General features: G+C 42.6%; 1 protein-coding gene across 1 annotated transcript in view; it reads left to right on the top strand.

The window, feature by feature from the left end:
* Positions 1-1,049: 1,049 nt before the first annotated feature.
* Positions 1,050-14,941, top strand: part of Chchd3 (coiled-coil-helix-coiled-coil-helix domain containing 3) — a 273,254-nt gene continuing 259,362 nt past the window's right edge. The window contains exon 1 of the mRNA XM_085683560.2: positions 1,050-1,277. Within this exon, the coding sequence (XP_085539686.1) occupies positions 1,197-1,277 (81 nt within the window). The 5' untranslated portion in view covers positions 1,050-1,196. The remainder of the gene's footprint in view (positions 1,278-14,941) is intronic.

Raw genomic sequence — 14,941 nt, 5'->3', positions numbered from 1 at the left:
ACAGCTAGGGTTGTGTGTATTGTACATACTACTGGCCTACATCTACAGCCCCATCCACCTAACTTCTAAAGAATACTTATCTGCCTCCGTAAATCTAGGATCATGTTGTACTTTTATCAACAGTGTTTAGCAAAAACAAAGCAAAGCAAAACAAAACAACAAAAAACTGAAATACATGGAAAACTGTATTTTTTAATTTTTATTTATTTATTTATTTTTTTAGTTTTTATGGAGGTAAAGTACTGAACTAGAAACTTTCCAAAACAGACCACCTCAACTTCGCCTAACACGGAATTAATTCCTCCAAGAATTTATGCCACTTTTGGAGATTCCTTTTCTCTGCCTAATTGTCTGGTGATCTAACTTATGAAGGAGCAAGGGAGACACAAACGTGGGAAAAGGCATTCTGCCTGCATGCTTGGTGTAAATAACTTTTTCTATGTATTTTTGTGCACATATTTAAAGCCCTCACATTAAAGTTTCATTTCACCCAGACTAGCACATACATAGGCCATGAGATAAGAGCATACGCAAATGTAGTCTCTGCCCTTAAAGTTTAAGACTAAATAGCAAAATAAGTTTAGTGACAGAGTTTTGAGAAGAGAAATCTAAGACTTGCTTGCTTAGGGGAGTGTATCTCTCACATGTAGCTTTGAGTTGTTTGGACCGCCACTGCCTACTTAACTGACTTAAGTTTCTAGAGTAAATTGCAAATCATATTGGATTGGTGACCATAACCTTGAAAGTAGACCAGTTAGAGGCCTTCAGGTTCGTCAAGACTACAATTCCCAGAATGCTCTACTCCCCATGTACGCTCTGGAGCAAGGGCAGTTGTTCACAACAACCATTACGCCAGATGAAGACTACAATTCCCACTACTCTCAGAGGCTCCGGAAGCTACGTTAAGTACCATCTGTTGCCATAGCATCCGGGTCCAGATCCACCAATCCTGGAGCATTTTCCGAGAAGAGGCGGGTGGATTGCTTCTTGGGCCAACCCGAGAGACCCTACTCCTGGCACGTGACCGGAGGAGGCGGGCTTTTGGAACCGGCGCCTTCTCCTTGCTCCTTGGGGTCGTGGCCTTGCTCCTGCAGGGCGAGGGAAGCGTTCCCCAGCTCTGACGCGCAGGTGTGCGCGTGGGTCCTGACGTGCTCGTGGGTCCACGCGCGGACTCTGCGGGGACAGAAGCAGGAGCCATGGGCGGGACCGCCAGCACCCGCCGGGTCACCTTCGAGGCAGACGAGAACGAGAACATCACGGTGGTGAAGGGCATCCGGGTGAGTGCCGTGGGCGGGCGAAGGGCAGCCCCTGAACTCGGACCCCGACGCTGAGACGTGCCTGGGACCGCTGCACCTGCTTTCTCCGCTCTTGGCTCGCGTGCTGTCCCGCCAGAAGTCTGGCTCTCTCTCTCTATCTGGGAAGAAGCCTGTAGTTTGAAGACTCGGAACGTCCATTCAGAGAAAGTTCTTGGTTGTGTTCCAGGCTCCAGGCACTGTGCTGGGGCAGATGGGGGTGCCAGGTCACCACATCCGTCCTTGCTCACTGGTTGCAGGACCTAATTGAAACTCCTGCTTCACCGCACTGGTTAGTGTGCCTCCTGTTCAGGACCCGAACCCTACTTTCTCGTGCACATGTCTCTCACTCACAGGGTGAATTGGCTTTTTAAGGATGACTCTTATTTGCCTATGCCATTCATTGCCCCTCTTCTGGTATCACCCCTTGCCCCAACACATGCATACACTCATGCATTCAAGTCATTCCTGGCTCTGCTGGCTAACTTCTGGCTCCTTCCCTTCCACCTGATAATGTCGTTTTCCCAGGCGCCTCCGCTGTGGTTTGTTGGCCCACGTTTTGAACCAGGCCCAGTTACTACAGGCCTGCTACTGTCTTCCAGCCCGATAGGGGCAGAGGTCAATGCAGTTCTTAAAGGTTGGTAGAACTAAGACAGTCAGTTCTGAGGGCTACATTGTAGAGACTTTCTAAATACCCATTGTGTGGACTTGATACATGAACTGAAACTTGAGTGTTCTCTAGGGTGTCAGTATCCGGGCACTGACTTCATTAACACTCTTCTCTGCACCTGACTTTGGAGTGTCATGGTTTGGGAATACGCTTGTACCTAGGAACCAAAGCGCTCTGACTTCCGAAGGCTTTAGAGTATTTCATGTTTTCCGTCTTGTTTTTACACAACGACTATTAGTCTGTGAACTATGTAAGATACCTTTTAGCATTTGTTACAAGGAAATAAAACTTTAAAAACGTTTCAAGTGTTTCAAAACTTTTTCCTCTGAAACTTGTTACCTCGAAAAGAACTTATTAAAGTTTTCCCGGTAGGAACTCCAGACTGTTGACCTGAGGCTTCGGTCTGTGGCCAGCAGTTCTCACTGTGCTAATCAGTGCTAGAACTACCAGGCCGCCTTCTTTGCCGTGTTGTCGTTCAGTTGGTACTTTTTATAGTAAGGAAAGAATTAGTGCAAACTTGAGTTTTATACAGAGATTGGAGGAAAAAAACCCAACTTATCTCTAGGCTTTGAATGTTTCACAATATAGAGTAAAAAGCTTGAAAGAAAAGTAAGAGAAAGTCTCAGGTTAAAAGATCTGGTTCGAAAATGCCTAAGTGCGTGTCCTCAGGTTTCAGTACAGACACAGCAATGACACAAAACAAATTGAAAGAGAGTTTGGCCATAGCGTAAAGATTTAGATAAACTATCAGATAATGTTGAGTGATAGGCGTGACCGTAGGGATGGGTCTTAGGTTCAAGTGGTGAGATTGTTTTTAAAGGACTTCAGTAAAATTTTTTTTAAAAGCCATATCCTCAGTTATACAACTTGAAGTAAGCTTCCTTTCTCATAGATATATTTTAGTTCTGTTGTTACAGCCCAGACGTGGCAGCCCCATTTTGGTTTGTGTCCCACTCTTCTGCAGGTGCCCTTGGCCAGGTTTCTTTGCTTCCTGGCTTTTTCACAGATGGCCTGCACTCTACCTTGGCTTCTTTCAGTTTTATCCTCTCCAGACTGGTGGAGCCTAGTACCTAGATACTCCCTTATCTATGCCTTTTCCAGCTCGGAAGTTGTTTGAGCTTTTTGCCTGTCAGTGTTTGGAGAACACTTGTAACCTGTTGCAGTTTCTTCCCAAACTGGTCAGCTGTTGAACTGTGAGGTCATTTTGGATCCCTTGAGGTCGTGGGCAGGAGAAAGCTAACTTGGAATTCAGCAGACATGCTTAGTCTGTGGCTCTGGACAAATCACTTCTCTGAGGTCAGCTTACCCATAAGTCCGAATGTATTACTTCCTTTGGTTAGGGTAGGAGGATGCGGTGTGTAAAACTCCTGATGATTTGTAGACCTTTAGTTTAATTTTAGTAGTAGTAGTGTTACTATTTCGTGGCTCTGGGAATTGAACTTAGGTTCTCACATGTGGCTAAACAAACATTCTACCATTGAGCTGTATTCCCAGCCTGCTTTGTAGATTTATAAATAAAGAGCGGTCATTATGATGGGGCTCCTTTCACATTTAAAATTCTAGAGGTCCTTGAAAGTGCATTGGAATCAAACAAACGTGGCTTCAGATCTTTGCTCTGAGGTTAGCATAGCTTATGACGGCATGAACAAGCCACCCACAATCGTGCCTCCCTATCCGGTGTGTCTGTGGAACTGCATGTTAGTGAGAATGTGGCATGTGTGTTCCTGGCCCTGTGCTTTGTCAGTGTTCGCACTTAGAGTGCTAGCTTGGAGTTGTGCAGGAGAGCTGAAGCTTAAACCCCGGAGAGCATGCCCTGCCCCACAGGAGAGAGAGACACCTACGGGCCCGAGTGAGGGTCTTGAGAGGGTCCGTTCCTGTGTGAGGCTCTTGATGTTTTTCTTGGCTTCCACCATCCATCTTGTTCGCCTTCCAGACATGAGAGCAGCGTTCTCACCATGTGAGCAAGGCTTTGTCTTTTGGCAGTTGTTAAAACATGGACAGATGCCTGGCGGTGGTGGCGCACGCCTTCAATCCCAGCATTCGAGAGACAGCGGCAGGCAGATCTCTGTGAGTTCGAGGCCAGCCTAGTCTACAAGAGCTAGTTCCAGGGCTGTTACTCAGAGAAACCCTGTCTTGAAAAACAAACCAAACAAATAATAACAGACAAACAAAATATGGACAGATGAGGCCCAAGTTCCAGTTTTGGATTTCATAGGTTAATGCAACTCAATTTAAGAAAGGTTTTCAAGGTTTTGATCCCTTTTATAATGTTTAGGATCATCAGTTAAGAAAAATAAGTGTGCTAATAATTCAGTACTCACTCCTGGGAAACTAGTTTGTGTTCTGTTCCATTGACGGGGATAGGAATTTCATCTTTAGTTATCCTAATATAGAGAGTAGCATTTCGTGAGCAGCAGAAAACTCACTAAGTAGGTTGAGTTTATTAATAGATGATGAGTCTCTCTCTCTCTCTCTCTCTCTCTCTCTCTTTTTGCTGAGGTGCTTATAGCTTGCACTTAAAGGACCTGCTTACAATGTCAAGTTTCCAGTCTCTTCTTGCTGACAGCTGCTACTTCTCATGTCTTTTATATATGGCCCTGCCCTTTCCTTTATTCTGAGCAGTTGCTAGTACTTTTCTGCCCTCTGTAAAATAATCTCTATTCTTACACCTGGTTGCAGTTTTGCATATGAAACTACTCACATGGCCTGGAAGAAGGATTACTCTCTTGCCTTATACTTTCTCCGTCTCAAATACATTTTCTCATGATAGAAAAGTAAGTGTTTTTATTACTCACATGTGCTTAGTAGGATTTTTGTGTCCACCTGCTGTGCCTGCTTAGAAAGTGTGTTCAGGACCCCGTCTTTCTTGAATTTATCTGGAGCATCTGAGCTGTGAGTGAACTCTTCCAGAGCAAATGTCAACTTCAGTGAGTGTCATTTTCAAAGTTACACTTATCATGCTTTCTGGCATAAGGAGTCTCTGCCGCTGGCCTTGACGCTGCGAGCTGATGTCTGCAGGAGCCCGTCAGCCCTGTGCGTTCCTCTGAAGCACACCATGCGCTTTGGGAGGTGTTGGCAGCTGAGAGCCCCTGAATGTGGGGTGCTGTAGAGGGCTCAGTAGTGAGCGTATTGGCCAGGATTACACATTTGTTTGGTTAGTCATAGGGACCGTGTGAGTAATTTAGTTTGAGCTTTAGGTTCTGTGAATGTCTTGGGCCATCTTAGGCTTTCTAGGATTCAAAACACAAGTAACAAGCTAAATATGAACTGAAAATTACATGGTTTACAAAAATTAGTCTCTGCGTGTTCCCTGCCACCCCATGTTCTAATAATATAAGAGAATTGACAATTTGGGTGTCTGTGCTTTCAAAAGGTCGTGTGGGAAGCAGTGCTCATAGAGAATGGTCCGTTCTTACCTAGAGGGAAAACCGAGAGAAATTTGCTCTGTTTTCTTTAAGGCAATTTGATAAGAAACAGCTGAAGAAAGGAAGGAGCTTCAGTTGTGAACTGTTCTGGGTCATGTGGCTCCAGCCTTTACCATCTCAAAGATAACTTGAGTGTCCCCCTCTGAGAGCAGAAGACTTTAGCTTTCTTCTCTTTTTCAGCCTCTTGGGTCTGAAAACATGCTGAGTTCTGGATTGGTGGGTGATATGTTTGTGCAAATTTTGGTTAAGACAAAACAGTGAGTGGGAAGAGGTAAGTGGGGTGACTAGAAGATACTCACCATGCCCTGTGGAGCCTCTGTGTGAGGCAGACAGTGGCCAGCTTCTGCCTGCTCTAAGTGGCTTTGAATAGGGTAGGTAGGCAAGGCCGCCTGCTTCTGTCAGCAGGCCTGCTTGTTCCGATCACCCTTGTGGTTTTGTTGCTATATAGACCTCTGTGAGTTCTGTGAGGTATGATCTCTGCCCTGACAATACAGTGAGCACACAGTTCGCGTATATTGAATCAGTCCATGGACTCCAAAGTCCAGGGGCCTCTGGGTGTAATTTGTAGCATCGATATGTGTGTGAGGGGTTTACTCCACATTTGGTGTTTGGATGGAGAATCCAAAGGCAGCTCGAAGACAGGCGGAGCAGATGAAGGTCAGCAAGTGGGGAAGGCTCTTGTAATGGAAGCGCCCTCTTTAAGGACAGACGTGTTTCCTGGAGAGTTTCCCCTTAGGCTGCTTGTCCAGCTCTTCCTGAAGCTTATGTGGTATCTTTGACCCCCGCCTCTGCCCAGCCTTGGGTCAGCTGTCCTCACAGAAGAGCTGAACTGTTCTGCGGCCATGGGCTGTGTGTATGACCTTAACCAGTGTGGTTCAAGGTGTCTGCTGCCTTGTGAGTGTGTGCCTGTTCTCAGAGATCTGGTGAGACCTGAGCTTTCCTCAGACTGGAGAGCAGGCTGCCGGATCCAGTTAGCTGGGGACAGGTAATAGTGCTCAAACCAGGAGAACAGCCGCAGCTCTTGGGCTGCCGTTCCTGTCAGTGCACCTCAAAGGCCCAAGAATGTAGCTGGGGAGGAACAGGTGCAGGGCGACTCCGAACCAGCCAGCCTGCAATATGCTTGCCATGGATTCTTTGGGTGACATTTATATATGTTTGGCTACATGTGACCAGACCCTACTTTGAGAAATGTTTTGGTTGGTGTTAGAATGACATTGAGTAGCAATATGGAGGCATCAGAGGAACCACAAAAGCAACAAAAGGTTAACAAATACTTACTGCTGACTTCAAAGACGTATTCTACTTCTGTGACCCAAAAAGCATAGGGAAGAAAACCCAACACCTTACACACTCCTAGGACCTGGACAGCTGCTGGTAAGAACTCCAACCTCATCCTCAGCCCCATGTGGAGAAGAGCTCCATGTAGGCCCAGGTGGTGAGAATAAAGTAGGAAAGACAAGATTCTATGGCTATAGCTGCATGAATAACCACTCCCCCAGATCGTTTATGGTGTGTATGCTACAATCCTCTTATATCCCAGTGGCTGAGACTTTGACCTCTCAGACAGAGGAAGTGAGGTGGCTATCCTCTTATATTTTTCTGAGCCAGCCTTTTCTGTTTAAAGGGTGACGTTTAGGGATTAAAAGGACGTTCACAGTTGCTGTAGAAAGTTGTTAGAATACATTTTGAAGGGAAGAGATGGAGTATTTAGAAAATACAGGTCAGTGTTTATAGCTGACATTTATGTTTTAGCTAACATGTATGACCAGTTATAGTTGCATGTGATTTTAATGTTGCAATTCTTTGATTTTGGGTTGAAATATAGAAATGTAAATTAGAGTGTAAAAGTTACTGCACGTATAAATTACATAAACTGATGAGCTTTATATACTGGCTTTACAATATGATATATTTTATGTGTACTATAGTATATCAGCTTCGTAGTATTTGGTGATGATAATATGTAATATGTAGTGATTAATTTTTAAGTTTTTATTTTTAGTTTGTGCGAATCAAGCCTAGGGCTTTGTGTGTGCTAGGCAAGTGTTCTGCTGTTGAGCTCTGGCCACACCATATAGATTTATGTAGAATATATTGTAACATTAATACATTGTTATGAAATAATTGGTATATATGAATTAAATGTGTTATATATCATTTAATGTAATATGTATCACTTACATAATACATATCACTTAAAGTAGCTATGGGCTTCAGAAACAAAGGCCTGTTTCTCTCATGAGAGGAAATGCCTTTGTCATATATGGGAGATTGGTGGGGTACACTGCTGAAGGATGGGTACACTGCGTGTGATGGAGATTGGGGCAGCCACTGCGGGTCTCAGTGCTCCTGGACCTGGATGTTACTCAGCACCACCGGGGATGGAGAGGAACGGAGTCAGTGTGAACAAAGCTTTGCAACTTCGTAGATAAATTAAGTTCACCCAGCAGCTGCTCTCGGGAATGCGATGCCAGTCTCTGGGCGCTTGCCTGTCCTCCAGTACAGTGGAGGTGAGGGCAGAAGGATCAGGGGTTGAAGGTTGTTCTGAACTACATAGTGAGTTTGAAGCTCACCTGGACTACTTTAGACCCTGTCTCAGAAAACAAGCAAACAGACAAACAAAAAAATAAAACCATATGTAGCAAGGGCTGCTGGAGATGTAGCTCTGAGGTGGGTAGGGCTGAAGGCCCAGGACTCAGCCCCAAGAATCACAAAACAAAGAAATAAAGCAACAAGAAAAGATGCCTCTGGCCCTGGTGGCTCAGGACTCAAAGCCTCTGGCTACACTGCTTTCTTGGTTTGACTGGTCCTCTAAGAAAGGAGTCATGGCTTTTTCTCTAAAGAGCGCAGTTCTTGAGCTGCTTTTCCTTTCCTGTCTCACTTCTGCTTTAATTTGGGCCCTGAGGCAGATGTACCTGTTAAGGTGTAGACAGTTCACACAGTATCTGGAGGGCCTTGATTTAGGACTTGGTGTATGGAATATTTGTAGGATGAATACCTCAGTGATATATAGGAGCTCAGTGTCATGGAATGGCAGTTTCAACACAAAGGGGAAGTACTCTTCACTGGAGTGTTTGTATTAGATGTAGTGGGCGCAGGGACCCAATAGCTCTGCTAGGCAGACACTGTTGGAATTGAATGCAGAATTAGTTTGGTGAGTGATTGCTTTTGGATATTGACCTCATCCTAAGGGATCTACTGGGAAGGAGGCAATGGTGGCAGAGATAACAGCCATCTATGTGTGGGGAACCTTTGTGTGTGGAGTATAAAGGGAGAAACTGGAAGTTAAGGTTGGAGAATTAACTATCATCCAATGAGAAGTGAGATGAGGGAAGAAATGATAACAGTTCAGTTGATATTTTAGACTTCAGGAAGTCCTGGGTAAGAAAGCAAGTTGAGGTAAGTGTTAAAGACAGCGATGGAGGGGTGGTGTTAACTTGGTAAAAGGAAATGGGAGGAAGAAAGCGCAGGTTCGATTTTGGGTATTCTGGATATGAGGTATTTCTGTCTGTCTGAGGGCAGCTGTTTAGTAAGTAGCTAAATGTTTCGAATCCTGGTTTGAAATGTGTCGAATCCTGGTTTTCAGGGTGCTGAGTTTAGAGTTCATGAATTCATCAGCAGCAATTAAGGAAGGCTTGGCTGAATGTGGTGGCAAATATGTCTGTCAGCCCTGCACTAGGGAGACCCAGGCAGGAAATGTCAAGAGATTGACTGAGACTACCAAGAGGGCATGGAAAGACAGAGAGTGAGGGCAAAGAAGAGTGTGAGCCCTGTGGCCCTGAGGGCTCACACTGAGGCCAGGCAGCAGGGAAAGCCTGGGAGAGCATGAGACTTGGATAGCTAGAGCCCTCCAAAAAGTGTTGGGCGAGAGGTTAGAAAGGCTCTGGACTCCTAGAAGGGCAGTGACGACGGGGTGGGGCTAGGTGCAGTGGGAAGCCGTATAGATTGGTGCTTTAGGAATATAGACTAGTTTATATAGATAGAGTGTAAAGGATTACCGCTGGTGCCTTTTATCAGAATGCTTTTGTAGTTGCACTGAGAGTCAGGGCCAGGCAGTGATGAGCAGAGGAAGTGGAAGTTAGAAGGACTTCTATGGAGGGGCATTACTCTGTTCCTCGAGCCAGAAGCTCCTCATTGACCCAAACAAGGGTCCTGGTTGACCTCTGCTTTGCTTCCATGTGTTATCAGTTGTTGAGTGTGGTACTGAAGTGGGGACATTTGATTTTGACCTTGAGAGTTGGACTTGAGTTGGGACCCCGTCTTCACTGCTGTGAGACTGTGTGATGGGGCCCTGGTATTTGCCTGGCAGTCATTTTCTCACTCACCTTCTTATCTAATAGAGATTGTAGAAGGAGCAGTGGGCCGCTTCCCGCTGCCCGCCTCCCAGCTAGCTTTACCCCTGAAATAATTACATGGAAACTATATTCTTTTAAACATTGCCAGGCCCATGAGTTTTAGCCTCTTATTGGCTAATTCTTACATCTTGCTTTAACCCATATTTAGTAATCTGTGTTGCACCATGAGGTGGTGGCTTACCAAGAAGGATCTTAACCTGTGTCTGTCTTGGAGAGGAGAGTCATGGTGACTGCCTCATTGCCTTCTTCCTCCCAGCATTCTGTTCTGTCTACTCTGCCTATCTAAGTTGCTGTCCTATCAAAAGCCAAGGCAGTTTCTTTATTAACCAATGAAAGTAACACGTAGACAGTTAACCCTCCTCCATCATTAAACTCTTTTTCTTAATTTTAAGCTCTCTCAGGTTTTTAAGTGGATTTAGTTATCACCTTGGGCGCCAGATGAAGCCTCAGGGTGATTGGTAATGAAAAGTCCCCAGACTATCTTAATACAAAATATACAGCTTTAATAAACAGAAGTAAGACTTACACCAGTTTACACCAGAATCCAAACGATCCGTATGGATGCAGGAGCCAGGTGAGAGAGAGCAAGAATGTGCTTGCAGGTTTATAGGCAAGCTTTAGCCTAAGGGCGACACGCCCTCCAAACAAAAAAAAACGTGATTGGCTAAACTCCCCTATCAAGAGCTGATGTCAGTGTTTAGCACCCAGGCTTTTTAAGGCTTTGATGAGTAAAACACTAGGGTAGAGATGACAAGAAGTAAGTACGAAGTCTGCCTTAGCAATTTTGAATCCTAAATACCTTGCAGACATGTATTATTTTTGAGACAGTCTTTTCATACAGTTGAGACTGACCCTGAACTCTTGTTTCTCATTTATCTGTCTTCGTGGTGCTGGGATTACAGGCATGTGTTTCCATGCAAGGTCCTAAATACCTTTTGAATGTGTTAGCTATTGTATTACCAAAATAGCCCCCCCCCCCACAACTTTACTGTAATTTATATACCTCCAAATGTACTTGCATTAACTAGACAGGTCAGTAGTTCTTTTTTTTTTTATTGATTTTTATTGAGCTCTACACTTTTCTCTGCTCCCCTCCCTGCATCACTCTTCTTCTTCAACCCTCTCCCAAGGTCCCCATGCTCCCAATACTGAGACAAGATACTCAGGAGATCTTGTCTTTTTGTACTTCCCGTGTAAATTACATCCATGTATGTCTCTGTTAGGGTCCTCATTGTTGTGTAGATTCTCTGGAATTGTGATTTGTAGGCTGATTTTCTTTGCTTTACGTTTAAAAACCACTTATGAGTGAGTAAATATAATAATTATCTTTCTGGGCCTGTGTTACCTCCCTCCATCCATTTGCCTGCAAATTTTAAGATGTTATTTTTTTCTCCATTGTATAAATGTACCACATTTTCCTCATCCATTCTTTGGTCAAGGGGCATTGAGGTTGTTTCCAGGTTCTGGCTATGACAAATAATGCTGCTATGAACATAGTTGAGCACATGTCCTTATGGCATAGTTGAGCATCCTTTGGATATATACCCAAAGGTGGTATTGCTGGGTCTTGAGGAAGGTTGTTTCCTAATTTTCTGAGAAATCACCACATTGATATCCAAAGGGGCTGTACCAGCTTGCACTCCCACCAGCAATGCAGGAGTGTTCCCTTTCCCCCACAACCTCTCCATCATAAGTTATCATCAGTGTTTTTGATCTTGGCCATTCTTTCAGGTGTAAGAAGGAATCTCAGAGTCATTTTGATTTGCATTTCTCTGATGACTAAGGATATTGAACATTTTGTTATGTGTCTTTCAGCCATTTTTAGATTCCTCTGTTGAGAGTTTTCTGTTTAGGTCTGTGCTCCTTTTTTTTTTTTATTGGATTGTTTGTTCTTTTGATGACCAACTTCTTGTGTTCTTTGTATATTTTGGAGATCAGACCTCTGTCTGATGTGGGGTTGGTGAAGATCTTTCCTTTTTGTAGGCTGTTGTTTTGTCTTGTTGACCATGCCCTTTGCTTTACAGAAGCTTTTCAGTTTTAGGAGGTCCCATTTATTAATTGTTTCTCTCAGTGTCTGTGCTGCTGAGGTTATATTTAGGAAGTGGTTCCCTGTGCCAATGCATTCAAGTGTACTTCTCACTTTCTCCTCTATAAGGTTCAGTGTGGCTGGCTTTATGTTGAGGTCTTTGATCCATTTGGACTTGAGTTTTGTGCATGGTGATAGATATGGATCTATTTTCATTCTTCTACATGTTGATATCCAGTTATGCCAGCACCAATTTTTAAATATGCTTTCTTTTTTTCCATTTGATATTTTTTGCTTCTTTGTAAAAAATTAGGTGTTCAAAAGTGTGTGGATTAATATCCAGGTCTTTGATTCGGTTCCATTGGTCCTCCTGTCCATTTTTATGCCAATACCAGGCTGTTTTCAGTACTATGGCTCTGTAGTAGAGTTTGAAGTTAGGGATTGTGATGCCTCCAGAAATTCTTTTATTGTACAGGATTGTTTTGGATATGCTGGGTTTTTTGCTTTTCCATATGAAGTTGAGTACCATTCTTTCGAGGTCTGTGAAGAATATTGCTGGGATTTTGATGGGCATTGAATCTGTAGATTGCTTTTGGTAATATTGCCATTTTTATTATGTTAATTCTACCTACCCAAGAGCATGGGAGATCTTTCCACTTTCTGGTGTCTTCTTCAATTTCTTTCTTCAAAGATTTAAAGTTCTTGTCATACAAGTCTTCCACTTGTTTGGTTAGAGTTACTCCGAGATATCTTATGCTTTTTGTGGCTATTGTGAAGGGTGATGTTTCTCTGATATCTTTCTTGGCCCATTTATCATTTGTGTAAAGGAAGTTTACTGATTTTTTTTTTTGAGTTAATCTTGTATCCTGCTACGGTACTGAAAGTGTATATGAGTTGTAGAAGTTCCTTGGTAGAATTTTTGGGATCGCTTATGTAAACTATCATATCATCAGCAAACAGTGAGCGTTTGACTTCTTTCTTTCTGATTTTTATCCCCTTGATCTCCTTTTGTTGTCTTATTGCTTTAGCTAGGACCTCAAGAACTGTATTGAATAGATATGGACAACCTTGTCTTATTCTTGATTTCAGTGGGATCACTGTGAGTTTCTCTTCATTTAGTTTGATGTTTGCTGTTGATTTGCTCTATATTGCCTTTATTATGTATTGGTATGTTCCTTGTATCCCTACTCTCTCTCCAAGACCTTTATCATCAAGGGATGTTGTATTTGTTGAAAGCTTTTTCAGCATCTAATAAGATGACCATGTGGTTTTTATTTTTCAGTTTGTTTATAGGGTGGATTACATTGACAGATTTTTGTATGTTGAACTATCCCTGCATCTCTGGAATGAAGCAGTTTTAATCATGGTGGATGATTGTTCTGATGTGTTCTTGGATTCGATTTGCCAGTATTTTATTTAGTATTTTTGCATCAATGTTCATGAGTGAGATTGGTCTGTAATTCTCTTTCTTAGTAATGTCTTTATGTGGTTTGGGTATCAGGGTAATTGTAGCCCCATAGAAAGAGTTTGGCAATGTTCCTTGTGTTTCTATTGTGTGGAACAATTTGAGGAGTATTGGTATTAGTTCTTCTTTGAAAGTCTTGTGGAATTCTGAGCTGAAACCATCTGGTCCTAGGCTTTTTTTGGTTGGGAGGCTTTTGATGACTTTCTATTTCTTCAGCAGTTATAGGTCTGTTTAATTTGCTTATCTGGTCTTGATTAATTTTGGTAAGTGATATTTATCCAGAAAGTTTTCCATTTTCTTTAAGTTTTCCAATTTTGTGGAGTACAGGTTTTCAAAATATGACCTGATGATTCTCTGGATTTCCTCATGTCTGTTGCTATGTTCCCCTTTTCATTTCTGATTTTGTTAATTTGGATATTCTCTTTCTGCCTTTTGGTTAGTTGGGATATAGGCTTATCTATTTAGTATTTTGTTGATTTTTCTTGAAGAACCAACTCTTTGTCTCATTGATTCTTTGTATTGTTTCCTTTGTTTCTATTTTGTTGATTTCAGCTCTCAATTTGATTATTTTCTGCCCTTTAGTTCTTTTGGGTTAGTTTGCTTCTTTTTGTTCTAATGTTTTCAAATGTTCTGTTAATTCAGTAGTGTGGGATTTTTCTAACTTCTTTATATAGGCATTTAGTGCTGTGGAGTTCTGTATACTTAAAATAACCACTATGTTAAAGTGACATTTTCATAATCGGAGCAAGGCCTTGAGTTCTTTTACAATTAATCTGTACTCCCATCTCTTCCTTAGTTAACTTCGTTTATTGATGCTCCACTTAGAGAATTGTCTTTTCTGTATGTTTCAGATAAATAAACTCAACACGGCCAAATGTGATGGCCTACAGCTGTAATTCCAACACTTGGGAGGTGGATGCCGGAGGTTTGAGGCTACCCTGGGCTACATAGTGAGATACCCATCTGAAAACAAAAGAAGTAATTTTGTATTATGTGATTTTTGTTATTTGGCCATTTCCATTTAACTTTATGAGTTTGGGTTTGTACATGTTGTAGCTTTTACTGGAATTCATTCCTCTTTATTACTGAACTGTATTTTGTTCTGTGGATATATAATGCTTTGTTTATCTGTTCACCAGTAAATAGCCATTTGTTTATTTCCACTCTTACAATTATGAGTAATGCCTCTGTGCACATTCTGTGCAAGACTTTGTATGGACATATGCTTAATAGCTTCTTAATTGGTCCTTTAGTCTCCTCCAGGGGTCCTTCTTCTGTTTTATCCTTCTTCAATCTGTTGTCTACGCTGTATCCAGAGTGATTTCTCTGAAATGTAAATCTGATTATGTCATTATCCCGCTAAAATATTCAGTGCCTATTGCCCCCTGAAACTTAGTTTGCTACGCTCAAACTGTGTTTACTAAAAGTTTTAAAATCTGAAATATCCACTTTTTTTTTTTTGTAGCTCCTCCTTCTCTGTGCCCATTCATCCATTCACTTACAGTGAAATTAGCTGTTTATCCATTGTGTTTTCAGGGTCGTTGAGTCTGGGGACACAGTGATGGACATCAAAACCTTTGCTCTTCTGTCCTTGTCTTCTGTCGTGGGAAAGGTAGACAGGAAGCATGAAATGTCAGACATTGGTGAGCACAATGAAGAAAACATGAAAGGACAGTGCAGTGACCATGGGACTAGTGGCGCAAATCTG

The sequence above is a fragment of the Myodes glareolus genome, chromosome 25 (genome assembly GCF_982192425.1).
Source record: "Myodes glareolus chromosome 25, mMyoGla1.1, whole genome shotgun sequence".
In the NCBI taxonomy this organism is placed as follows: domain Eukaryota; kingdom Metazoa; phylum Chordata; class Mammalia; order Rodentia; family Cricetidae; genus Myodes; species Myodes glareolus.
The sequence above is the reverse complement of the archived record's forward strand: the minus strand, read 5'-3'. Positions and strand labels throughout refer to the sequence as shown.